This window comes from Diabrotica undecimpunctata, chromosome 5, assembly GCF_040954645.1.
Source record: "Diabrotica undecimpunctata isolate CICGRU chromosome 5, icDiaUnde3, whole genome shotgun sequence".
NCBI classification, from domain to species: domain Eukaryota; kingdom Metazoa; phylum Arthropoda; class Insecta; order Coleoptera; family Chrysomelidae; genus Diabrotica; species Diabrotica undecimpunctata.
The window spans coordinates 14,457,582-14,485,324 of NC_092807.1; the positions used below are offsets into that span (position 1 = coordinate 14,457,582).

A 27,743-nucleotide genomic window follows, 5' to 3' on the forward strand; every position below is an offset into this window, starting at 1 on the left:
AATGCGCACAAGTAAGAGAGGGTGGTTTTAGTTGGTAGGCAGGATAATAGATACCTGAATCTTTGGCACTGCTATCTTTAGTACTTTAAACTAAACTAAAACCCAAATTTTGGGGACTCAAAATGGAGGTAGCATAAAAAATTTCAAAACCCCCCCTTAGACAAATTCTGGGTGCGCCACTGAATACGCATGCCGGAAAAAATAAATGGACCCTAAAAACATTCTCCATTTTAATTATACATTTCATAAATTTAATTTATAGGAAATTAGGCGAGAGGGTAGGATTTGCATGTGCTAATGATATGGAGTATTTCCCATAAACTTGACATATTATGTTTCTCTAAACATTCCAGTTAGTCATCGCATTTTTATTTTATCTCACATTGAAAGATGTAATAAAAATTTACGACTTCCCGTCTTTACTGTCGATAAGAATTGCTGTGTAAAAATTAAAAATGTAAAATATTTACATTGCACTAATTTGGCTTATAAAGAACTGAAAAAAATCTAGAGGACAAATAAATAAATAACAAATCAATTTATGATAGAAAAATAATAAAATTTTGGTTTTAAATTTAGCAAAATATGTTTATACGAGACGAAAACCTCGAATTCCTTGGGAAAAATATTCCCATGAGATTTTTTGCATAATTACTTTCATAAAATACCGCAGAATAATGTTCAAGAGGTCACTCATACAAAGAGTGGTCCTACTTTATTAAATAGTTTTTTATAAATCCATTTTTAGGTTATGATAAGGGCCTCAACAACTAAAAACAATGTTTTGTAATAAGCCCAAACTAAAGTATCAGAAGTGTGTTTTTGAGCCTTCAATAATTTTTCGTTTTTTTTTTCGGTTTTAAATTGTTTATAAGTTGAAACCGATCAACTTTAGCGAAAATTACAATTAACCTTTTCTATTCAGAATTATCCAAAAAAATGATAAAATATTAAAAAAGATTGTTCACAAAAAAAATAAAACTGCATGTTTTTAGCAATGCCTGATTTCATTGTTTCGTTCAAAGATAGATGTCACTAAATGCTTTCCTGGGTCAGGTCCATGACATTATGAATTATCCCTAACACTGATAGCATATCTCGTTATCCAACTAATCTTTTAATTTTTATATTTTCTTTCACATACTAATTTTGTATTATGTTGCTCTGGACTTTTTCATCGTGTCATTACTTTTTAAAGTTTTTTCATATCCCTACTTCATCTAGAATTTTTATAATCATTGACCTTTTCAATCTTTCAAAGGTATGTTTATAGTGTCTATGAAAAGAATCTGCATCCAGGTTAGCTCAACAGAAATGACATGTCTACTTTGTACTGTACATTTCCCAAACTGAAATTCACCTGGAGTTTTTTTAAATATTAATTGATGTAAATATATGATGAATAAAGGTCTTTATTATTATTATCCCTATAATCATATTTGTAACACTTCTCTTAATGCGAATAATGTCAGTCATAGATGTCCCTCTTTTGTAAATTACCTGATAGTCAAATTTATATTTTCTTTATATTCTGCCAGCCTGTTTTTTAGCCAGATTGTAGATTACTTCCACATTAAGTATAACATCTTTTAACTCTTTCAGTCACTGTGTCGTCAATCGACGACACGGATTTTAACTTGGTTTAAGTAAATATTACAGGATGTTATGGTATAGCAACAGTGTAGTTAGCTCACAACATCCAATCTTAATTAGATTTACGACCCGTAATACAATCTGTTAAATTCCAGTTGAACTAAAGCAGTTTCTCTGTTTACATTCACAACAGTTTATGAAAGCTATCTATGCTACTCAAATTATTATATTTTTTTACCCTTCCAAATCTGAGATAAATTGTGTTTTTTTCAAATATTGAAAGCTTCTAGGTGCAAATAATAAAATTAAATAGTAAGTCTTCAAGACTTCTAATCTAAGACTTCAAAATTTCCATAATGTATGTCAAATTTTTTTTTTGAAATTATATGTCGTCATTTGATGACATGACTCAACGACTTGAGTAATAAACATTTTTGCAGTTATTTTTAGATCTAAAAATGAGCCAAATAAAGAGATTTAGGCCTCTTTCCGGCCATCTAAAGAAACTTGATTTTAAGGCCTATAAATTTAGTTCATTTTAAGGCCTTTATTGCAAAAGCTTTAATTTCATTGAGCTCGAGAAAGAGGGCGCCCGTCAAATGGAACTAAATCAGAACCGTTGATTAAGAAAAAAACCTGGAAAACCGGCCTATTGATGATGTAACGTTTGACACGATAGCGCATTTTCCACTGCAGGAAAAAACGAAATCTTCAACACGATGTAAACTCCCAGAATGTAAAGGCAGTTCCCGTATTTTTTGTCAAAAATGTAAAGTACATCTATGTTTCGACAAAAAATAAAAATTGTTTTTTACAATTTCATAAACTGTAATTTTTTTTAATATATTATAATCATTAAATCATGTTTCTTTTTAGTAAATAAATGTATTTTTATCCTACCGTTTAGCTGTAAAGTATATGTAAAATTTCATTAGTTTGTAACCAGTTAGTCACAATGTCGTCAATTGACGACATCAAAAACGGGCCCTATTTTAATAAAAAAATGCTAATATTCCTACCAAAAGACATTAAGAATACCATAACTGGATAGGAATTATTAACAAAATTTTTTCATTACACTAAAAAAAAAGCGTGACCGAAAGGGTTAAAGTACTATATGATTAAAAAGTAATAAAAAAACAAATTTCTATACTTATATTATATTGGAAAATTATTATACAAAATACCATTAAACATTTCATCTATTACACTAAAATAAAACTCAAAATGCAGATGGAACTCACCAAAGAAACACATTTTCACAAAATTTAAAATATCTAATATAATGAGAAATACACAAAATAAGTTTTCATGTGTGATAAACATGATCAAAACAAATAAAATTCTGACATAAACAATACAAAGGATCATTTTAATAAAATGCACAACTTAATAACGTATTAGATCTACAAAGCTGTTGGGGAATCATACTTTAGACTTGTAACTGCCCAGAGTATGTCAAAAAATACTTGAAGTTGATTACATATGTATTATTAAATCTACTCTTTAGCTGGAACCTCGATAACTCGAGGTTTATCAATGATACGAGCAGTTCTGTTGCCTTTTTCAACAATACCAATAATCCATGCTTGATAACCTTCTTGTTTCTCTATATCTTTACAATAGGCAGCAGCTTGTTCACGGGGTAAACATATTAATAGTCCTCCAGAAGTTTCAGCTGAATGTCCTTGCAATAACTGGAACATATTTCCACATGCTTTAGCAACTGCAGCCATTTTTGCAATGACAGGTAAATTGTGAATGACAAAAGATACTTCATTTTTCTGGTGAGAGGCCAATGTTTGAGCATGGCCAAGTAGACCAAAACCTGTAATATCAGTAGCTCCATGAGCATTGTATTTATGCATCAATCTGCTGGCAATACGGTTGAGGCGAGCCATAGAATCCATAGCACGGTGGTAGGCTTTCCTTACATCTTCTTCACTAACAACTAATTTTATTCTATTCCAACGTTCTGGCTGATCCAACCATTGATGGGCATTGACTGCCACTTGCGTCCCTAAAGGTTTTGTTAAGACCAAGACATCTCCAACTACTGCATTATCTGGAACAATGTATTCATTTGGCTGGCAAACGGTAGTTGCCACTCCACCAATAGTACACCATGGATTAACAACAGTCTGACCTCCAGTGACAGTGGTGCCTGCTTCAAGAGCTGAGTCTTTAAATCCTCTCATAATTAGAGGAATAACAACATCTCTTTCTTTTTCTGTCATTTTGGTGCTAACTCCCAGTAACATAAGCATATTATCACATTCAGTGACTCCCATGGCATAAAGATCACTTAAAACATTAGCACAAGCAATTTTTCCCATCATGTAGGGGTCATCCACCAATGGATAGAAGAAGTCAGTGGTTTGTACCAAACAAAGTCCTCCATGGCGAAGGGGTGTAACCTAAAAAGTGAACAGATTTCAATATTTTCATAATTGACATATTTATTCAGATATTAGAAAAAAAGCATAAGGACTGATTATCATAATATCATTATTGAAGGCATTGTAGAGTTTAAATAATTTAAAAAAATTCTAGACTTGTTACCAATTTATTTATTATATACTTCTAAATTTATTACATTAAACACAATATGAGGATTTAGTGTAAAATCATATTATTTTTGAGATATCTTTTTGTTTAGCAATTCCTGGACTGTAAGGAATAATCAATAAGAATTAAATTTTAGAATATTTGAAATGGCCACCACTTCATGATTTCATTCTTAATCCAATTTACAATTACAAACCAAAAAATCAGTATAGTCCATTCGCTGAGCTTGGGAATATTTTGACAAATTTATTGTAGGAAACATAACACCAATCTCTCAGTATAAACAGTCCAAATAGATTTGCTGTAGCAGACTTCTTTCTGTTATAATTTAAGTTAGGTGAAGTCCTACTTCTAGTTTGAAGACATCAAGAGACAAGGAAATATGTACTTTAAGAAATATGCACCAATAAACGTCTGGCCATCAACAATTATACTTTATTCCTTCTTACATACAGAACAATACAAAACTTGACTGACAGTAGTTTATTACCTATTTTTGACATTACTCATTGCACTGTCAACAATGTCACTTCATATAGAACAACATCCACTTTTTATGTTGGATATTCTAACACTTTCAATAAAAAAAAAAATAGTAAATACTAATCTATAAATGACTACAAATTTAAAAAAAAAACTTGTTTTAATTGATGTTGTTTTATTTTGTTAATAAACTGTATGTAAATGTCTTTAAATATTCGTTGTATAGTAATTTCCAGCCTCTGTCAGTATGTCACAATTTAACAAGCTTACCAAAAAATAATTAACAAATTTACTAAACAGTTGGGACTGGCATCAGTGAACGAAATGTGTTAGACATTCTAATATTCCATGGAAAATGGATGGTAAAACAAAAAAACTCTGGGAAATACAAATAGTTGTAATCAAACGCTCTTATATGACCTGAGGAATGCAATAATGTAGAACAACAAATAGTTGTAGTTCAAACCGTTATTCAATGTATGGCTTTATTCAAAGACATTATTGGTGCATGCAATGACTACAAGGTACCTAAATAATATAATTTTGAAATAGCCACTATCTAATTAAGAGCTTTGATGCTCATAGGGAAAACCAAACAAAAGATTAAAACATTGCACCAATTATAATATATATAAAATTTTGAAAGATATTAAAATTATAATATTACAATAGTATAAAATATGGCATTCAAATCATAAACACAAATTACAGAAAAAAATTCTGAAACTATAGAAACGAGGAGTTGTTTAATAAGAACCAATCAAAACAATGCACTGATTGTAATAGATGTATATCTCAGATATTTATAAAAATGGAAGCATATCATGTTGTAAATCATGTAATAATTATATTTAAACTAAAAATACCATACTGCATCTCTACAATCATGTGTTACAGTTGGAGTTAGTACTTAAGAGAAGCAAACATAAATATTGTGTTAGTAAAATGACAATGTATCTTACCGAACAATCAAGGCCGATTCCAATTCGCGGAATTGCCATATGCATAAAGTGAGCATGTTCATGTTCTGCAGAATTATAATCTTGCTGGAGTCCCTCTACAAGTTTATTAAGTACTTCTTGAGGTACTTTGCATCCACGGCCCTTCAAATCGGCGAATCGCGTCAATCTGAAACTAGCTTCCAAATCATGGGCCAAAGGGTCGAACGGCCGGCGTAATGCTAGAGTGTTGGGATTTCCTCCTAACTCTAGCTGGACAGCCCCAAGAGCATCTTGTTGAACTTGTGTTACTTGATAATCACCCATACCGGCTTTTCGAATTTTAACGAAAATGCACCCGTACTACCGTGTTAAAAACACTGGCTCAACAAGAGCGTTTCTCAAACAATCGCAAGACGCTTATAAAATGGCGACCGCGAAGCTGCTGTACTAAAATCATGGCGCATGACTACACGCGACCTATTTTTTGATTGGTTGAAATTTTGTGTGTTATTATGCAGGAGGTTGTCAAAATTTTTGGTCTCCTTACTATAATATTACAATATTTCTTTTATTATCAAATATTCACTGATCTAAATTGGTTTAAAATATAACAAAATTACCATTTGCTATATTTACATAGTTTTCACGAAAACCATCAAGCGATATTACTTTTAAATACTTATTGATTTTTTCAATGTTTGAATATACTTCAGAAACCCGGGAACATTTACGACTAAATGAATAGTAGTTACAGTGGTGCCAGAATAAATTTTGAATACTTCCCAGATTTAATTTTGTGTCAAACTGTCGGCATTATATAGAATTATATATTTTAATAATATAATTTGGTAAATAACGGCAGCTAAATGTGACAATTTTTTATTTAATAGACATTTTAAGTTCGTACTAAATAAATTTTGTATGTGTAGAAAATACGGCAATGATGCATATAGTGACTTTTGTTTTATGAATATTGTACAATTGCTGATAGTGATTCTTTTATCTCTTTTTAACTCTTATATTTCTATATTTTATTATTATTTGTAATTGTAGGGATTGGGAGTTTGTGAATTTTAGAGTTTCGAAGTTTTGGTATATAAAACTTATGTATTGTATTATTTTATACAATATATGCTGTTTAAATTTTATTTATAAGGTAATAAAGCAGTCTTGAGTTTACATTTTAGCTTTTCACAAACAAAAAGCTTGAATAAGTTACATTCCGGTAGTCGGTAATAACCTCATTATGAGTGAAAATATAGACGATACTATATTAAATATGGTCAAAAACCTTAAATCCACTCGTGACAAATCAAGAAGTAATTATGAATTTACCTCACTTAAACGCTCAATCAGCTCAAACTCGAATGAGAGCAGTTTGGAAGAAGCTACTCCAATTAAAAAGATGAAACAGGACCGTAAGTTTGATTTTTCCTACGTAGGTTCGCCAAGGGAAATGAACAGATTGAGAGTAGATTTATTAGAAGCCAGAAATATTATTAAAAGCTTAGAAACCCGAGTATCCCACATGCACACTGTAAGGCAGCAAATGCAATTAATGTTTGAAGAAGAAAACAAAACTTTAAAACGCCAATGTGAATATGATAAAAAGACGATTGAAGAACTGGAAAATCAACTACAAACAGTCCGAAAAAGAGAAATTGATTTAAAACATGAACTTTCTGAGGTAAGTACATATGCATGTAATTACTACAATACAAATGTAATTTAATTAGCCATGTAATGCATATTGTTTCATTCTGATATGCTATACAGAGTATATAACAGATTTATGTACTTATATTTAACATTTATAAATAGTTTTATGTTTAAGTATTCATAATACATCATGTATTATAAAAACTTAAGATATTGTCTACTAAAACACAACTGATCAATCCAATAGAAATGAATAATGATATTTTTATGTTGTAATATACCTTTATGTCAAAATACTTTATATATTGATTTCGAATATTTTACTCTTACACTTTCAGAGGAATCAAAAGTATGATATGTTGAAAATCACAACAAGTGAAGAAGTTCAGAAACTTGAAAGTAGCCTACTGGATATAAAAGAAGAGTCAAGGCAAATGGAATCTGAAGAAAATGGTATTGTGCCAAGTTTGGAGAGAAAAATTCGAGAACTAGAAACAATGTTGGAGGCAGCAGAACAAGATGCCGAAGCCCATAAAAAGCTAGCAGATGAATTAGGTAATTTTTAAATTTAAATGGTTTATGAATAAATCTTCAAGTGCTGTTCTTTACTAGATAGATTAACCTCTTGGTTCATGTTCCAAAGAGTTAATCTATCAAATTGGAACAATATTGTAATGTTTTATCTTTTTGTACCTTAGGTCATCATTATTCTTTTATATTCACAAATATTTTTAAATCATCAGCTGAAAGAAGTGCATTGTAGTAACTACCATATTGATAATTGGTGATAATGTCATAATAATTACGATGTACCCAGGAAAACAATGTTATAATGTTGGTTCAGAGTTGGGAGTTGGTTCAGTTTTATCAAATGGTACCTATGATCACCTGATATGAATCCGTTGTAATAATTTATAAGTCATATTCTCATTTATGTATATGCTTGAAAAATTACTTTTGTCTTTACAACTTAGCTTATTAGAGTCTATCTTACGATTTTTCCATGCTTTAATAAATTTTGTTTTAATATCTCGAGACCTCAATTTTGTCACAATTACTGATCCATTTTTAGTTTCCTGGTTGTAACAGTGTGACACATCCTGAATAGTCAAATTACATTATAAATGATAGTACAGTAAAACCTCTGTTAACCGAAATAATTGGGGGGGAGGCCGTTTCAGATAACAAGAATTTCGGTTAAAAATAACATTGTTTTTCATAATATTCTTGATCAAAGTATTGGTATTAAAAAATACTGTGAGTTGATTTCGTAATGTTTTCTAATAAGTAAATCCAAAATAAAGTAATAAAAATAAGGAAAATGAACAAGTTTAACATGCTTTTTTAAAGAAATCTTTTATTTTTTTTGCGTTTTCGTTTGACAATGACGTTTCTCTCTCCCTCCATCGTTCATTTGCAGAACGTCATGAGTTTGCCTCATTCGAGTGTTCGACGAAACGTAAAGCAATCTGAAAAGGTCAAAACTTTATGCAATGAGAACAAAAATTAAGAACCAAGTCGTGTCCCTAACTAATTAGACCTACTGTATAAAATTCTTTCCTCTAAAGCATTGAAAATCTCGTCGACGGTCTTGTGCTGCCTGTTGGCTCTTGGGTCGTCATCTTCGTCGTCTGATATGCTCAGGTTGTGTTGATAAAGAACCATATCAATGATGTCCTAGTAGATGAATTCACGTTCTAAGTCATCAGCTGCTAACCACTCACGTATCTCTTCTTAGTTAATTTCGTCATATCCCGGCAAATTGTTAATGAAAGGTTTAATTTCTTCTGTCGTTTCCTTACCAATCTTTACCTTTTCTTCTTCAGGATCGTCAATCAAAATCTTATCAAAAAGTTTGTTCCAGCATTTTTCCAAAGTTGAAGATTTGATCTTGGCCCACGACTCAGCTCACCAATAAACATGTTTCATTGTTAAAGATTTGAGAATTTCGGGAACACTTTTGGATTAATTCGTCTCCTGTAATAACAGATGTTTTAAGAATGCTCCTCTATAATGTCTCTTAAATGTCACTATGACTCCCTGGTCTAACGGCTGAATTAGGCTTGTGACATTCGGTGGCAAAAATCTGACAATTGTCATCATTTTGTGGATTTTGAGGGTGAGGGCGCATTGTCAACAAGCAACAATGCTTTCATGGGAAGGTTTTTTGATTTTAAAAAGGATTTTACACTTGAGACGAATTCATTTTCGAATCATTCTAAAGATAAAGTGGTCGACATCCATGAACTTTTTTGGCTTCTATAACTGAAAGTGCTTTTTCGGAAATATCTTTTAGAGCTATTGGTTTTTGTGATTTCCCAACACACATAGACATCAATTGGTGAGTGAAATTAACGGAATTGTTTAGGTTTTGCGACAAACATTTACTTTTTATTGACGAAATTATTGAAACTCTCAGCCGTTTCGGTTAAACAATGTTTCGGTTAAAAAGGTTTCGGTTAAGGGAGGTTATACTGTATATATAGAATAGCAATTTTCATTAGAACCTTGATAAGAATCTTCATATTTAATTTGGATTTTTCACAGAATTTTAAATTCTGTGAAATTTAAATATGGACCTTCTTTTAATGTGACACAAGTGAAACTGATCTACTAAATAGCTTATCCAAATCATGGCGAAGAAAACCTGCAACAACTGAAAACAAATCTTGTTGTAGGTTTTCTTAGCCATGATTTGGATAAGCTATTTACTGCAGCAACTTCATTAAACTTTTTTGCTAATGAAGTGAGAGTCGACCTTGTTATGGGATTTGTTATTATAAAAAATATACAGGATTGCCCATTTTCATGTGCCCTCACATTACAATTGCTTTCATACACTTTTTAATATAAATTACAAATAATCCTTTGTACATCAGGTTTCTATCAACATTACTGTTTATTTTTAGGACAAAGGATAAGTAAAGATAATGCTGTTCAAAGAGACTTGGAACTGAAGGAGCAGGAATTATTGAGTGCCAAGCTATATATTAAGGAATTGGAATATGCTAAAGAGAGTTATGGAGAATTCCAAGAATTTTCAAAAGTAATAGATGTTTTCTATAGTAATAGATCTATTTTTTATATAAATAAATTGAATGCATGCTTAGTTTCTAATATACAGTCACGTAGGAACTTTTCTTTTTTATGACTAGGTTTTCACAACTTTTTTTTGTTTTCTTATTAATGTTGTTCATCTATTAGATGGACAGTGGGGAAATTTCTATTTATTTATTTTATTGTGAAAGTGTAGAATAATAATTAAAAAATTTGCTAGAGCTTGAACCGTGGTATTAAATTTCACAAATATATTAAATAAAGCATTACAAATAAGAATGTTGCAGTTAAATATTATTTTATATGGGATTAAACCACAATTGAATCAGTGGGAAGAGAAAGCGGACTTGTCACAAAAATCAAGTTAGAGGTAAATAAGAAAAAACTCCCTCTATTGAAAACTATCCAGTATTTAACACAATTTTAATTACCACTGTATAGAGCAATCCATCACTGACAAATATTGATACAAAATTTAATGAAGGCAACTATCAGAGGACAGAAAATAAATATTTATTTATTGGACATATCTGGTTTTTAGACAACATAATTATTTTAGGATTATTTATTATGATATAAACAATACAACACAAAATACCAAGATAAAAAGGAATAAATCAAAGTTCTTCGGATTCATCTTCACCTTCTGCAGTTGGCCATGTAAATAAGGAATCATAAAATATCTTGCATCCAGGAATGTTCTCATCCAAGCAGGGTGCAAATTTCAATAGATGTTCTAATTTCTTTTTCTTAATTGGAACTATGACTTGAGGATAGGCCAAGTTAACATGTAGTACCTCTACTTTGGTGTGTGTATTCATGAGCAACAATTTGACCTTTTGCCTGAGAGTTACAAGAAAAGTGCATGAACTTGCTGATAGAAAAAGAAAGTTTTTGTTCTTTGCGAATATGCCTACCTAGTGATCCGTGTGATAAAACATTTCTTTTGTAATATCTAGTCCACCAGGACTTATAATCTTTGATAATACTATTATCATTCTTGATCAGATGGACAGTGAAACTTCTTTTATTACTAGCAATTATAATGAGTTCTACAGACTCTTTTAATGTGTAAATTCTATCAGCCTTTTTTATTATTCTCTTTTGACACTAAAGTTATGGTAACAAGGCATGAACGAGTGACCACAAATAGGGTAGTACTGGTTAACTGTTTCAAATCTTCTGAGGTTTGTTAAGGCTCTGGCGAACCTTAAAACTGTGTGGTTTTTGTTTTGACCTCCAGCTCCATCAGAGAACACGTGAAAGTGTTTCACTTCCTCAGATACATCTGTTTTAATATAATCCATTATGAAGGAACACACCTCGTTAGGGCTCTTTTTGCCTAATCCTTCGTGATATATGTAGAAGTAGCTTTTACCGGTTTTAAGATCGTGTATGTTCAACACTGACTGTAAGTTGAATTAGGTAAAATGTATCTTGGATAGGTGTTACTGGTAGAAATAGATTTCGCATATAGTCAATGCATATTCCTCCTACTGATGGATCCACTTTGGTAAGGGCCCCTAACCCATTCATTTTAGCAAAAAACTTTTTTGATCGACATACATGCACCATCTTTTCAGCTATTGCTACCCTCTTAGCATTATCATTCAAATATTGGTACTTTATTTTTAAATCTAGTTCCTCGCATTTGCTGCAGGTGTCAATCTGAGATCTGCCAAAGAGTAAGTAATAGAAGTCGGTGAAGACAGCTCTATAAAATCCTGGATTTTGCCTTTTTTTAATTTTTAATTCGAGATTATCATCTTATACACCTTCCATAGTGTCGAATGACAAATGTATATTGGGACGAATAGACATACATAGTAGCTTTTGTAGAAAAAGTGGAGATGTAAAGGACTTATCCGGTTTTTCCACAATACCATAATTTCTAATACATATAAAAGCATTATTAATATGAGGGTATGTCCCGTTTCTATACAAAACGGCGCGTCTTCATACTTACAATGGATTTCTGTCAAAATGTCAAAAATGCCTATTTATGGACATATCTGCTTTCTCTTCTCACTGATTCAACTAATGTTAATGAAAATTCCATTTTACATTTCTTTTGATGTTTCAATTTTCAATAATTGTTTTTAATCAGTTAAAAAAATTTTTAATAAAAATGTTAACATGTAAATATTTATAATTGACTAATCAGAGTACATCTGCTACATTCTATCGATGCTTTTGCAATGAAACAACTTTTTTCTATATGTAAAAAAATAGATAGACACATATAAATATGCATGTCTATAATATTAACATTTTTATAGAGTCAAGCTGAAAAGTTAGTCAGGTATATAGAGCTGGAGAAACAAAATGAGGAATTAACTGAGGAGACTAATAGACTCAAAGAACAAGTGAAAAATAAATTAATACTCGAAGAAGAAGTTTATGATTTGAAAAACCGCCTTGTGAAATTTAAGGATTGTGAGAAAAAATTGATTGAGTTACAGGTAATTTTTTTACACCCTAATCATTTTTTTACAGGGTATTTTATATATTTTTATAATTATATATAGACTAGAAACACTTTGAGAAGAATAAAGGTGATGAAGCCAAAACTGGCTTTACCTTTTAAAAAGAATGCCAGATAATAAAGCTGTTAATGTAATCCAGAGATGGAAACCCCAAGGAAATAGGACAAGAGGAAGGCCCTGTAAAAGGTGGATAGACGATGTAGAGGAAGATATTAAAACCATGAACATTAGGCAGTGATGAAGAAAAGTATCCGAGAGGGCAGAATGGAAGAACATTGTTAAGCAGCCCAAGACCATATTTTTTGTTTTCAAGTTGGTATAAAATGTGTTCCAACCTGTACCGAATTACATTTTGATTTTATTTTATTTGATCACGCTACATTGGAAATGTAGAAGGAGAGAAAGACAGAGGGCAAGGTGTATAGAATATATTGAGAGTGACCTAAAGGAACTAGATGACTTGGGCTGATAGATAAGAAGCTGACAACAGAAGATGGACAAGTATCGTCAAGAACTAAAAAATAGCATGAAGTGAAATCAAATTATTATTAAATATTTTAAACTGATTTAAAAATGGTTATATTCAATATATGTTACAGATACAAGAAACTCAAAATGCTTTGTGTTTGAACGAATGGAGGGCAGTGGCAAGAGGAATATGCGAGTCGACAGAAGCTGATTCTGCTTTGCCACATCTTTTGAGAGTGGTAGTGGATAGGCTGCAACAGCAAGAACTGGTTTTGACGTCAGCGAAGGTCGATCTGGAATCTCAATTAAAATCTATGACCCATGTAAGTTATGATAATTCTGAAACGCTTTTCTTGTAAAATTATTATAAATTAAATATTGTAGGAAGCGAAAGTGGCCAAGTCGGAAGCAGAAAAATGCCAAAAACTTCTAGCCGAATTGAAACAGACCGGTGATCAGAAGCAGAAATTAATTCACAGGATGGAAAAGAAATTGATGTTAGTGAGCCGTGAACGAGACAGCTATAGACTACAGTTGGACTCATACGAACGGGATCTTACTATGTATATATCTGCAGGGCCGACTACTGGAGCTGGTAGTACGTCTAGTCAATCGCAGAAAGAACGAATTGATAATTTGGAGAAGATTGTTGCTGAATATAGAGATATGGTAACCAAATTGGAAGGGGATCTAGAGGCTGCCCAACCCAACCTACATGCACGTAAGTAAATTATATTATACACTCGCGATCATAAAATCCGGGTCACCTTAAAAATTACTGATATTTCATTTTTAACGAGCTTTATCGTAAATAATAATAACACAAATACAAACTAATGCATGTTTCTGAGAATTGTTGTCGGCTTAGCGGTTTCCTTTGCAACAAAGAATTCCAATAGTGCCGATTTCGCGGAAAAGTGCACACTTCCCAAAATGAACGGTACCTGTAACTGTCGATTGTTTTAAATGTCTCATTTGTGCTTCGACTTTCTATTCAAACGCAACAAACAAACGTTTATTATTGCCACCATTAATGTTTATTAGTGCCGATTTAGCCATACGGCTCACACTCCCTCTAAGGGGAAAATTCACTCATCCCAGATACCTACGGTATCAAAAGGATTGAGCTCTGGTGGGACTCTTTCCATGTTATCGAGTCCTAGGTGACTTGGTATGTCGATGTATCTCCCAAAAATTTTCGTACGCATCTGGACGTCGAAAGTAACACAGCTTTCTGCATAATCTTATATAGATGTTCATTTAGACCCAGCTTTTTTATGTTTTCTAGGAGGCTCTTCGGGATGACTCCAGTGGTAGAAAGAATAATAGATATCGTCTGGGTACTTTCCATTCTCCATTGTCTTCTGATTTGTATTTCTAGATCTCTGTACTTGGCGATCTTTTCGTTGTATTTAACACGTAAATTATTGGTGTTGGGTATCGCCACATCAATAAGTGTTGTTTGCCTAGTAATTTTATTAACTAGTATGAGATCGGGTCTATTATGGGCCACTGGTTGGTCTGTAAGCACAGTGCGGTCCCAGTATAGCTTGTAGTTGTCATTTTCAAGCATTCTATCAGGAACGTATTGATAATAAGGAAGATGGTCGGTTTGGAGAAGTCCCAGTTTGTCAGCTAGTTCTTGGTGGATAATCTTTCCTACTGAGTCATGACATTCTTTATAATCAGTACCGACAAATGCTTGGCAGCCACCGGTAAGATGTTGGATGGTTTCTTGGGCTTGGCATCCATATCGGCATTTGTCATTTTGGACTTTTCAGGTAATTTCAGGTAATTTTTAGTTGGAATAACCTGATCCTGAATGGCAAGTAGGAAACCCTCAGTCTCGGGAAACATCTTTCCTGATGTCAACCAATAGTTCGACGCTGTATTGTCGACATATTCTTGGCTGATCTCATTAAGATGTCGCCCATGCAGAGGTTTACTCATCCAGGCGCGCATTTTGGCTTGCTTAGTCAGGTGGTTTATGCGCATTTCTTGTTCCCTCAGTTTAAGCGGCGTCGTATCATCTACTGCGCAAATTGCTCGATGTAAAGTAGATGTCTCAGCCTGTACCTGAAAATAAGTTCTTAAATTAGCAATTTGTTTATCCAATTGCTCACCTATATCCATAAGTCCTCTTCCCCCTTGATACCGCGGTAATGTTGTTCTCTCTACTGCGCTACGTGGATGATGTTTTTGCGCCTTTGTGAGAAGTGTTCTTACTTTCCGCTGAAGACCCTCTATATCCGTTTTTGACCACTTTATAATACCAAATGAGTAGCTCAGCGCGGAACAGGCGTACGTATTTAATGCCTTAAACAAATTTTTACTGTTAAGATATGACCGATTTAGTTGTCTTACTCTTCGCACGAACTCCGAAGTTAGTTCAGTTTTCATTTGTTTATGGTCAATTTTCCGCGCTTGTTTTACTCCGAGATATTTGTACATATCATTTTCACCCATTGCCTCGATGTTTTGGCCATCTTGCATATCGAAACCTCCGGGCTGAACCTTTCCTCTGACTATGTTTAGTATACATTATATTAGTATACTATATTATTAGTGCCATTATTAGTGTTTATTATTGTTTATTTTTTGCCAAAAATACCCTTGACTGTTGTTGAAACGGCACAAATTGTTGCGCTTGTGAAAGGCGGTCACACTCAACGGCAAGTCGCAAGAACTGTTGGCGTAAGCCTTTCTACGGTTCAACGAGTGCTTCAATGCTTTCAGGAAACGGGTTTGCTGTCCAGACGACCTGGCTCTGGACGAAGAAGGACGACTACGGCACGAGATGGCCGTTTTCTTGTGTTTCAGGCTTTACGAAACCGGACCTCAACTGCGATTATGCATCGAAATCGTCTACAGGACGTACGAAATCGCAATGTTAGCGTTGCAACAGTCAGGAGAAGACTTCGTTCTTTTGGACTATCTTCTCGGGTAATGGCTACAGGACCGCCACTTCGCCTGGCGCATCGAGTTGCACGACTAGCTTTTGCTCGAAAATACGCGCATAGGGGAATTAACGATTGGAGCAAAGAGTTATTCTCAGATGAATTACGTTTCTGCCTAACTGGATCCGATGGGCATGTAAGAGTTTGGAGGAGAACCGGTGAATGATTTTCACAAGCTTGCATTGGTCCAAGAATGCCATTTGGTGAAGGCTCGGTCATGGCGTGGGAAGGTGTATCTTCCGACTTTCGCACAGAATTACCCTTCATCGAAAATGGGTCCTTAACTGCACGAAGAGACATTATGGAGATTCTGGAAATACATGTTATGCATACCATGACAGGGCTTGGAGAAGACGTCGTTTTTATGCAGAACAACGCGCGAACGCACGTTGCCACGATCAGTATGCAATACTTGGACGAGGTTTGAATTACCAGGTTACCCTGGCCAGCTATGAATCCCATTGAACATCTCTGGGACGATTTAAAAAAACGTATTCAACCCCCAACATCTCCTCCCAACAAGGCACAGGAGCTTAAGGATCTGTTAGTGAGAGAGTGGAATAACATACCACAACATGTAATCCGGAGAAAAATTGAGAGTATGCCCCGTCGTCTGCAAGAGTTTATTAGAGCAAGTGGAGGCAATACACGATATTAGTCATTAAAATTTCACTGATATTTTGCCACGTTCTGTATTTTCCATTTTTTTTCGTATGTCTGTTTTATCAACAATTTGGTTTGTATTCTGCTTTTTTAATAAAAACAATAAAAAACCGTTTTTTTTTCTTTTAAAACAAACATTGATGATAAATAAAAAATACATTAGCGTAAAAAAGGTTATTACTGCACCAGAGGCAAAAATATTCAAGAAACTTGAAATTTTCAAGGTGACCCGGATTTTATGATCGCGAGTAATATATATATATATATATATATATATATATATATATATATATATATATATATATATATATATATATATATATATATATATATATATATATATATATATATATATATATATATATATATATATATATATATATGTCTTCATATCAATGCGAGATCCGTTTGTATCATAAGCTATACAAGATGAGATCCATTTTGCAAGGCGAGATCCGATTTTGGATCTCACCTTGTATTCACGTGTATATAGTGATATCTCGATGTAACAATGATGGGGGTACAAGGAAATCGATTTTTGTCTGGACCTCATTTTGCACCCCTTTTGGCGAATTTTATATTGCAGTAGTTCCACGAAATTGGCTGTAGAGGTCAGGGCGAGTGATCTGTTGTGTATATGCTAAATATACATTTTGTAGACAACCCGAGATCCGGTAAACTTGGCAACATCGCAAATGAATTTTACAGTCAGCTCTCTCCCTCCCCTCGGCTTATTTCTGGTTTGAATAATAATATTTACATTATTAAAGAGCTCTGTCCAGAAAGGCGATTGTCAAATATCTCGAGAACTAGACGTCGTATCGGAATATTGTTTATTTGTAGTATTATTTGTTTACAATTTTTCTTATATATCTTCTCCATTGTTCGCTGTACAAAAAATGTTAAAAATTTATTTTAATCGCTTTTAAAAGACCTATAAAATAAACCCAACCGCTTTCAATTTGATTGAGAGTTATTAACACAAATCTATTTTGCATATCATTTATAATTAAGGGACCAACTATGCTGTTCACATACTATATTGAGATTCCAAGGGAATATTTTTCAATATATGTAGTTCATTTCTGCTAAACTTGGACACTGTACGTCAAATAGTTTACGAGCTACAGCTTTATAAACAAATTGACTTCATATTTATTCGTTTTGAAAACAAAAGTTAAAGGGAATAACTACCCTAAATAAATTCGTGTAATAAAAGAAAAAAGAAAACTAAGAAGAAAATGGCAGCACACGAGAGCCCCTCGAGACAAAACTAACCTAAACAATGCCAGCCAGCAACTTAAAAGAGAAATCCAGAAAATTAAGAATGAATCTATTAATCTTATCTGGAAGAGTTAACAAATGACAGCAGCACAGAGTATTCGCTTTGGAAAGCTACAAAAAGAATTAAAAGGCCAATATTACATTCTCCTCCAATAAAACTGGAAGACGGTAGTTGGGCCAGAAATAATCAGCAGAAGGCAGAGAGATTTGCCACTCATCTAGAGAACACATTTAAGTTGCAAGATGACCAAGACGATGACCAGGATTGGCCTGAACCAAAGCAAATAGATGAGAATATCAAGCCAACTTCCCCAAAAGAAGTAGCTGAGTTAATTAAAGAACAAATCGACCCAAATAAAGCACCAGGTTATGACCTCATTACCGGAAGACTGCTAAAAAATCTACCAAGAAAAGCTATCGTAAAATTAACAAATTTAATAAATGCTGCCTTTAGACTACAATATGTTCCAGATTTATGGAAGATAGCTGAGGTGATCATGATACCAAAGCCTGGGAAACCCCCCAATGAGGTGACATCATATAGACCAATATCACTCCTACCTGTGATGTCCAAGGTGTTTGAAAAACTCCTCCTGCGAAGAATCCTGCCAATAATTGAAGAAAAGAAAATAATTCCAGATCATCAATTTGGATTTAGAAATAAGCATTCGACAATTGACCAAGTGCATAGAATAACTGCTATAATTGAAAGATCATTAGAGAAAAGAAAAGTCTGTTCTGCAACCTTCCTAGATGTGGCACAGGCGTTTGATAAAGTCTGGCATAAGGGTTTGATACATAAACTTAAATCATTCATGCCTAAACAATACTCAAATATATTACAATCATATCTAGCGAACAGACATTTTAGAGTTAAACAAGAAGATGCATACACTGATCTCAAGGATATTGAAGCAGGTGTTCCACAAGGGAGTGTATTGGGTCCAGTCCTATATCTAATATACACGTGTGATATACCTGAACTAGAAGACGACACCATAGCTACTTTCGCAGATGACACTGCTGTCTTAGCGGTAAGTGACACCGTCGAAGAATCTACAGAAAAACTACAAAATTCAATAAATAAAATCCATGAATGGACCAAAAAATGGAAAATTAAGCTAAATGAGAATAAATCAGTCCATATAAATTTTACCAATAAGAGAATTAATAATTTTCCTATTAGAATAAATGATGTCCAAGTGCCTATTGCAACATCAGCAAAGTACTTGGGGATCACTCTTGATGCGAAACTTCGCTGGAAAGCTCACGTAAAGAAGAAAAGAGAAGAACTAGGCATCCGCTACAAGAAAATGTATTGGTTAATGGGAAGACAATCCTCTCTATCCATAAATAATAAACTTCTAATCTATAAACAAATACTGAGACCAGTATGGAACTATGGCTGCCAACTCTGGGGCTGTGCCAAGCCTAGTAACATCAAAGTAATCCAGACATTCCAGAATAAAGTACTGAGGAACATCGTAGATGCGCCTTGGTAGGTTAGGAACAACGACCTTCACCGGGACCTCAAGATGGAAGAAGTCAATCAGATAATCAAGAAATTTGCAGGGAGCCATGAACAACGACTCCATCATCATGTAAACGTCGATGCTATCCAGCTCCTCGACAATACGAACCTAGAGAAAAGGCTCAAAAGAACAAAGCCTTTTGAATTGGTATGAGTGAGTGAAAAGCAGAGTAAAGTGTTGTGCGAGTATGCATGCTAAATTTAATGCTAGTTATTAGAAATAATAGGAAAGATACTAGTGAGTAGACACCTAATTTTAAGATCTTATTAGTAATTTTAGTTAGAAACAAATTGATAATTGGTCTTACTGACCAGATTTTAATGTAAGTACACTTCTGTGTCTTTAGTAAAAAAAAAAAATATTTATTCGTTTATTGAGCCCGGACGAAGGTCAAAGTAGGGAGGGTTTTTTTAAGGGGAGGGGATTTTAACTAAATGACTCAAAATTTAGTTGTATTTGAAAAAAAAAAATGTTTTTGAATCAGAGATTTTTTTAATTGTCTTATTATATAAACAATTTAATAATTATTATATTAATAATTAGTAAAATAAAAAGGGCTAAAGAAGTAACCAGTACCAGTAAGAGCAGTAACCAGAGTCATTTTTTTAACTACTATAACTTTTCAAAATACACCAATTAGATTCATAATATTTATGTATTAAGACTAGTAAACAGTAAAATATGTACCTAGTTAAATTGAGTTTTGAATTAACACTGTAAATGAATAGTTTATTCGTATATATGTATATAGGATAATATTAATAAACAGCAGCTGTATTACTTTTAAAAAGATTTATTTTCAAGGGATGGATGAACGTTAAATCGCTCTATAAAAATTATAAACGAAAACTTTAATTTGAACCCAGGTCTTGTCTCTAAATAAATCAGGTCTCTCATTTTTAAGTTTTAAGCACTCTTGTTTTTTGGAGCCACTTTACTTTTAAGATGGCTCTTAAAAAATGCAGATATAACAGACTTCTGTTTTGCAGTCCATGTCCCCCGGTAATGCATTTTCCCTTTTTTCTTGTTGCCGCAAACATTTTTTATTATTTCAGGGTTCAAACCTAAAATAATTAAGAGATTAAAATACATATTATCTTTATTTTCAATTTAGTAAATAGATTGTTTTAGTTTAAGTTCTTAAAAATGTTTAAATTTATGAATTCAATTCACATGTTTTAGTAATTTAAGTGATTTTCGGTTTATGTAACTTTAAATGTAAGCTAATCAACTCATATCGCCGATTGATAAGTAATCCAAATAGGTAACTCGAATTTTAGCTGTCTCATATAGTTAGCTACAACAAAATAACTTCTAGTATATAGGAGTATATTTTATAAACGCCTTAGAAGTTATTTTGTTATAGTAACAAAAAAGTGTGAAAAGTCGACCACTCAAAATTGCAAAAATTCGAGTTATCTAATTGTAATAGGTATTAAGGGACAATATGTTATGTACGATTCCTTTTGTTAACATTAAAATTAAATACCATAGCAAAATTAGAACATAATCTTATAGTAACATATGTAATATGTAATACAAATAATAAAATATTACCTACCCTCTTTAGTATCTCTATTTGCGTTGACATAGTTTTCTTCATTGCAGTTTGGATCCACTAAGATATCTTTCGACCAATCTGATTCGAGTTCGTGGTCTTCTCTATTCAACACATCGGAATCCATTTCTTTACTACAATTTGGTTCTGATGCATACATATTAGATATATCATCAGGTTCTTCTAGTCGTGTGTCTTGATTGTTCCACATTTCTAGTTGCGAATCAATTTTATTTAATGTTTTGCCTTTGTTTTCAGCACCAACGCCCTTCTCCATCAAAAGCAATTTTGCTATTTTTGCCGTCTGGAAAATAGCCTGAGGTAATCTTAAAAGAAATATACAATATAAGTACCCTAGCTTTTTTATTTTAAGTACAACACTTACCGGTAAAATTCCTCGTGCGTTTTTTTTTGTGTGGCTCATGAATCTTGCCACTTGCTTCATTTCAGTTTCATCTAAGTTTAAGATCTGCAACACTGTGGCACTTTGTTTTCGTAATCTTGACGATGTCAGAGTTTTAGGATTTTTAGCACCACAATTCTCAGCAAATTTTCTTAAAGCTTTGGAGCCATCTGCCCATTTTGAGGAACTTCCCGAAAGACCAAACAGAAATGGATTATCTTTTGGCACGATGTCTGTAGAGTTTCTAACAGAAAGCAAACTATCCACATATCTTTGAATATTTTTAGAAAAAAGTACTGGTACTGCTTTGCTGCCTTTATCAATAGTAATAATTTTTTTAAATGTTTTGAAAGAGCAATTTCGCTTTCACTAAGTATATTTAGACACTCTTCCTGATTACTGTTAGTGGAGGTGTTAACATTGGATTCAATTTTGATGTACTGCACATCACCTACTCTTTTCCTATTCAATACAATTAAAAGGGCAAGAGCAGCTTCTGTTAATTTTTTAAATGATTTTTCATCATTTTAATTTATATTTAATTTTGTCAAAGAGGTTTCAGCCACTTGCTGCACATAATCCTTAAACAATTTAATATCTTGAGTTACTGGTAATGTTTGTGGTTTGAGACACTACTTTTCGTTGAGATCTTTAAGAGCAAGCGATTCCATAGAAAATTTCCAGTTTTTGTCCACCAGTTCATTAAATCTTTTAACATCTTTTAAACTTTCTTCATAATTTTGAACTGGTAAAATAGGGTCCTTTTTAAAGAGTAGGGATTTGGCAACTGCAGCTACCGCCATCAATGTGGTTCCCATATGCAGTGCTAAAGAAGGCGCTTGAAAGGAATGTGTAACTTCATCATAACCCGAAATTATTTGAGACGCTGCAACAACTTTATCGAAATGTTCAGCTTTAAGTGCTTCTATCATAGTATTAATGCCATACAAATCTTGTGGAGGAATTAACAATATATCTGCCTAATTCACGAATTTAATTTGAAACAGCACTTCTTATATGGGGCCTTTTATGCCTTCTTAAGTAATCTTCCGCATATTGGCATGTTATTACATCTCCCTTTCCATTTAATGAAATTCGATCAGCCTGCATCAAATTAAAAATTTCAGATTTCAATCTTAATTTATCCAAAAATCTCTTTCGAGATTCTGTGAATGAAAGCATGGTTTGGCCTTCACTTGCATATTTAATTCCTGCTTTGTTTTCCTTATTATAATAACATTTTTTTGCATGTCGCTTCAGGGATTTTTGTTTATATAAACCTTTGCAGTATATACAGGGTAAGTAATCTGCTGATACAGTTTAGAATTTAAAAAAGACGAAGGTCTCTGGACAGGTCTAATGGTATCGGCTGCATGCAAATATGAAAAATTCCTTTGCTTTCTTAGGAGATCTAACATATGCTTTCTAGCAATATCTCTTTTGGGTAACATGGTTATTTTTAAAACACTCTTCTCTTTAGGATGTTTTCTAAAAATATGCCTCGAAAAATTTGTTACGTCCAAACTGCAGTATAGGCAGCGGTCTCTCTTGTTCCACAACCTTCCTTTCCGCAGACTACATTCTACACTTTTGCCCTTCGAAGTGCTGACCTATTAAAAAAAGAAAATAAATCAGTCTACTAAAGTCAAGGGAATTATTTAAAACAAATCACAGTGAGAAATTCTTACTGACCAATATCTAAAAAATTACAACATTTAAAAAGCCACAGCATAGTTAATTTAAGACAGAACAAATTTATTGACAAATAAGTAAATAATAAATTTTTGTCAGTCGATTTACTCTACTATATGGAACGTATTTACTCTTGTGCAAAACTAATATTTTTATGTAAAAACACGATTAGAATGTTACAATGATAGCTTGTCTTATACAGATAAACTGTTAAGTTTAAATAATTTCTCCTTTTTAATTTTGTACATAAATAATAAACAAAAATAGCTTTAAAAATAGAATTCAACAAATTCAATAAAACAGAGCATTTTAGTTATTCGGTTTATAAAGTTTATGTTGAATTATTTGATTATATACAGAAAAATTATAATCATTACTTACCTTCTGTTATCTTTGAATTTTGTTTCACTATTTCAACTAACCGCTGCCCTCGAGACATTTTTAAAATATAAAACACGGTAACCGCAAATTACTTTACTCCTTGAGTAGGAAATATGCAATACAAGACGAGCTCTGGTCGCTCGACTAATACCCTTTAGAGCTGGCAACAGTGTGGGATCTCGCGTTGATCGGAAAATATCTAAAATTTTGTATATAAGTCTTCCCCTTCCCTTTTCAGCTACGGATCTCGTTTCGCTTTTAATTTATCAGAAAAATTTAAGTTCAAAAATCTTTTCCCCTCTAAGTGTGCCATAATTAATATGTTAATTATAAAGATAGTTATGAACAATATACTCAAATAATTAATTTCTTATTGGTGGATCTCGGGTTGTCCTCGATTTAATCGGATCTCGCCTTGTTATGAAGACGTATATATATATATATATATATATATATATATATATATATATATATATATATATATATATATATATATGTATATGTATATATATATATATATATATATATATATATATGTATATATATATATATATATATATATATATATATATATATATATATATATATATATAGATGCATTCAGATGCAACCCCCCTCCCCCACCCAGATTTAGTCAAATTCAAAGTATTTCAGTTTTTTATTTTTAGACCTATTTTGATGATTTTTTTAGCACACTGTGTAAAAATTTATAAATTTTAATTTAGTATAGTGAGTTTTTTAATAAAATTTTGTATTTGAATTATTATACGGGGTTAATTGAAAGGTGGTTTTTTATCCTAACTTTGAAACATTCTGTGGAATAATTCCGTTAGCGGATTTTCATAAAACCTTGTTTTTTGGTTGCAACCATGTCTTCTAAGTATTATGTTTTTTGTTTCATGTGAAAATATGGATTGGTTCATTTTTAGGAGCGAAATTACTTTGCCACACACAATTTACGACTTTACCTATTATTACCATTATCTTTTGTATTAATTTATAATACGACGATGGGGGCTTTGGTGACTGATATCAAAGGAATGTCATATCGACATCCCAGAAGCACAGTATTTAAATAATGATTAAAAGCAACGACATGATCTTGGTTTTAATGAACAATGATAACAATAACAAAACATAAAAAAATACAACTTAAATGTAACTTAACCTAAGTAGGCAAATAACAGAGAAAAACTACTAAAAAAATAACTTAATACTTTGTATTGCCTTCCCTAGCCTCTATAACTGCCTTTACACGTCGGCTCATGCTGTATATGAGGTTGCGAATATCATCTTGCTGGATGTTTTGCCATTCCTCTTCTAGAGCCAAGCGAAGTTCGTTAATTGAGGCTGGTGCGACTTCGCGACCTCTAATATTTCTACCAAGCATGTCCCAAACATTTTGATAAACAGTGTGATGAAAACTTGGGATTGGTTTTTCTTTATGATAACGTCGAGAAACAGTAAGGATGAATCAGTTTCCACCTCCATCGTGAACTGAATACTAGGATGTATACCATTCAGATGGGTTTAAAAAGACACCAAATCATCCCTGCCATAGGGCCAAAATGACGAATGTATCGTCAATATATCGTACGTAGCCAACATGTGGGTTTAAGCATTGATGTGGATAGTGCTCGGGTCTCGTAAGTCTTCCATAAAGAATGAAAGACTTCTCATCGATCATTGATGACGATTTAGGTGAACTGGAAATCTAATCTTATTAGAAGCTATTGGATGATTTTAGGAATAACCATTTACTGAACTATTTTTGAAGCAAACGACCTAGAAACTTTTTGCAAAGATTCATTTTGGAGTAAGAAAACTTACTATAGAATTTTGGATCAATAGGTCCTTTTTTTTCTTGACAAAAGAGTGTTGAAGTTTGGTTCATAGATTCCTCTAGGCGTAACAAACCGTATCGAATTTGAGGCAATAGATGTTGTTCAATTTTTCACATGCCAAAAATAATGTTGTATTTTCGCTATTCCTATAATCCTCAACCTCAATATTAAAAATCATCACCTTAGTAATAATTCCTACTCCCACTCTAACCCCACACTCAAGAATTACAGACATACCTTAGAAAATAAAAAATAAACTCTCTCTCGACTACTGACTCCCGGTAGCAACAAACTCCCTCTCATCTAGCTGCCTCCATCGCGAACGGACTTTTTCATAGCTTTCTCTCTCATAGTGGTTCCGAAAAATATCGGGAATCTCTCTCTTGACTGTTGACCCGCATGGCAACGAGACGCTTTTCACCTCTTTGACTCGTACCGAGAAGACGCTTTACTCCCCGTTTGCGTCTGTCAAAAACGCATGTTTTTGATGCAAATATCGCAAATTCTCTCTGACTTTTGAATCGTTTAGACAACAGACGCAAATGTGCTCTAACCAGCCCTATTTAATACAGTTCTCATACTCTGAAATTATATTAACCCTTTCGATACTGTTGCCGTAAAAGTACGATTTTCATTTGCAGCTTTGATGAGCGAGCGCCGTACTATTACGCAAATTAATCTCCATCGTTCAGATTCTGTCACCGTACATTTTTAATTATTTACATCTTTGAAGAACTATAATCGTAATAGTACGTTCTACATTGTCCATCTTGCTTACTAGTATCGTTCATGTACGTTACGATCCACAAATACACCATACTGATGCCGTACATACGCGGCAGCACATCACCCACCCTAGCGCCGTACTTTCTGAATGCCGTTTTTTTGAAGTTTTACGAAAACAAATTCCACTACTTCGATAAAACGAATATAAACAAACTGCCGACAAACAAAAAACGATTCAACCACTTCAATATAAAGAATGTAAACTACTGAGTGGCCGTCGCGATCGCGAAGTGCAAAATTTTCCCGGCGCGGTATATGAGCAACGCGCAACCGATACTTGGCCCATAGCGAAAGGGTTAATAATTTCACATATGTACAACCTTTTTTGTACAGGTATTCTTCTCATATTACTATGCCTTTTCTTTTTCTTTGAAAGTTCCTAGAATCTTGAAACTTGGTACATAGTAAAAATAAAGAATTTTTTAATATAAAAAATGTTTTTCAGACCTACAGTAATTCATTTAAATATTATATTTTTCAGATGTTGTGCCTATTCGAGCGGAGCAAATATCAAGGTTAAAAGACGAAGTTCATCAACTCAAATTGGAAAATGATAAATTGCGGGAGCGTAGGGACCAGCTGGAGATACAGCTAGAATCATATTTGGAAGGTGAGGATACTACACGCGGTGGAAAAATAATCCACCTAACTAATAATCCTCTTAGCGAAAGTCTAGCGCAGCGAGGAAAACAAGTGGAAAAATTACAACAAGAAATTGAAAAATTGAAGAGGAAGATTAAAAATATGGAAGAAGGAATTGAGTACAGTAAACTGGGCGACATCACCCTTACGGGAAAAGAGATTACCCAATTAAAGGAACAGTTGCAATCCCAAGAGAACCAGAACCAATTGTTGAAAGATTATTTTAAATCCCAAATGCAGGAATTTAGAAATGTGATATATATGTTGCTAGGTTACAAGATCGATAGGACACAAAATTCTTTGTATAAATTGAGAAGTATGTATGCTGAACAAGCAGATGATCTACTTTGTTTCCAAGTGAACAAAGATGGAGATTTGAATCTGTTGGAGAATGAATTCAGTGCTACGCTCGAAAGCATGATTAATTTGCACTTAAGGCATCAAAAATCAATTCCCGTTTTTCTTAGTGCTATTACAATGGACCTGTTCCAAAACAAAACTATGACAACTAAGAGTTATGAGACAGAGTTGGGCGAATAATTAGTGAAATAAGGACAGATTCAGTTTTGAACAATTAAGAAATATAAGAATCGAATAGGTTCTTTACATTGTGAAGTTTTTTGTATCAATATACTAATATTAATTGTATTACAACTTGTTTCAGTTTCTTTCCCCTAAATTTTTCTATTTTTTTACAATGAAATAGCGCGAATTGGTAATTCTATGTCAACTATGAAAAGTTGATC

At 33.0% G+C, this 27,743-nt stretch overlaps 3 protein-coding genes across 3 annotated transcripts; 1 reads left to right on the forward strand and 2 right to left on the reverse strand.

Annotated features, from left to right (window-relative positions):
• Positions 1 to 2,737: 2,737 nt before the first annotated feature.
• Positions 2,738 to 6,026, reverse strand: Sps1 (inactive selenide, water dikinase). Its single transcript, XM_072531552.1, has 2 exons — positions 5,607 to 6,026; positions 2,738 to 4,010 (listed from the first exon to the last, which is right to left on the reverse strand). The coding sequence occupies exons 1-2, from the start codon at positions 5,907 to 5,909 to the stop codon at positions 3,093 to 3,095; spliced, it is 1,221 nt and encodes a 406-aa protein (XP_072387653.1). The 5' UTR covers positions 5,910 to 6,026; the 3' UTR covers positions 2,738 to 3,092.
• A 571-nt stretch (positions 6,027 to 6,597) lies between these two features.
• Positions 6,598 to 27,645, forward strand: Mad1 (Mitotic arrest-deficient 1). Its single transcript, XM_072531553.1, has 7 exons — positions 6,598 to 7,272; positions 7,583 to 7,799; positions 10,154 to 10,290; positions 12,581 to 12,763; positions 13,387 to 13,578; positions 13,640 to 13,976; positions 26,837 to 27,645. Exons 1-7 carry the CDS (start codon positions 6,832 to 6,834, stop codon positions 27,535 to 27,537), a joined length of 2,208 nt encoding a protein of 735 aa, XP_072387654.1. The 5' UTR covers positions 6,598 to 6,831; the 3' UTR covers positions 27,538 to 27,645.
• On the reverse strand, positions 20,514 to 22,694 carry LOC140441110 (uncharacterized). Its single transcript, XM_072531554.1, has 3 exons — positions 21,635 to 22,694; positions 21,253 to 21,575; positions 20,514 to 20,755 (listed from the first exon to the last, which is right to left on the reverse strand). The coding sequence occupies exons 2-3, from the start codon at positions 21,524 to 21,526 to the stop codon at positions 20,598 to 20,600; spliced, it is 432 nt and encodes a 143-aa protein (XP_072387655.1). The 5' UTR covers positions 21,527 to 21,575; positions 21,635 to 22,694; the 3' UTR covers positions 20,514 to 20,597.
• Positions 27,646 to 27,743: the final 98 nt, after the last annotated feature.

What these genes read in the sequence shown, in the direction of transcription:
- Sps1 (XM_072531552.1), bottom strand. Translation starts at nt 5,909, where the DNA reads ATGGGTGATTATCAAGTAACACAAGTTCAACAAGATGCTCTTGGGGCT. An exon ending in GAATCGGCCTTGATTGTTCG is followed by an intron (nt 4,011 to 5,606) that starts GTAAGATACATT and finishes TTCACTTTTTAG; the next exon opens with GTTACACCCCTTCGCCATGG.
- Mad1 (XM_072531553.1), top strand. Translation starts at nt 6,832, where the DNA reads ATGAGTGAAAATATAGACGATACTATATTAAATATGGTCAAAAACCTT. An exon ending in TAAAACATGAACTTTCTGAG is followed by an intron (nt 7,273 to 7,582) that starts GTAAGTACATAT and finishes TTACACTTTCAG; the next exon opens with AGGAATCAAAAGTATGATAT. An exon ending in AAAAATTGATTGAGTTACAG is followed by an intron (nt 12,764 to 13,386) that starts GTAATTTTTTTA and finishes TATATGTTACAG; the next exon opens with ATACAAGAAACTCAAAATGC.
- LOC140441110 (XM_072531554.1), bottom strand. Translation starts at nt 21,526, where the DNA reads ATGGAGAAGGGCGTTGGTGCTGAAAACAAAGGCAAAACATTAAATAAA. An exon ending in AAATAGAGATACTAAAGAGG is followed by an intron (nt 20,756 to 21,252) that starts GTAGGTAATATT and finishes TAATTATTTTAG; the next exon opens with GTTTGAACCCTGAAATAATA.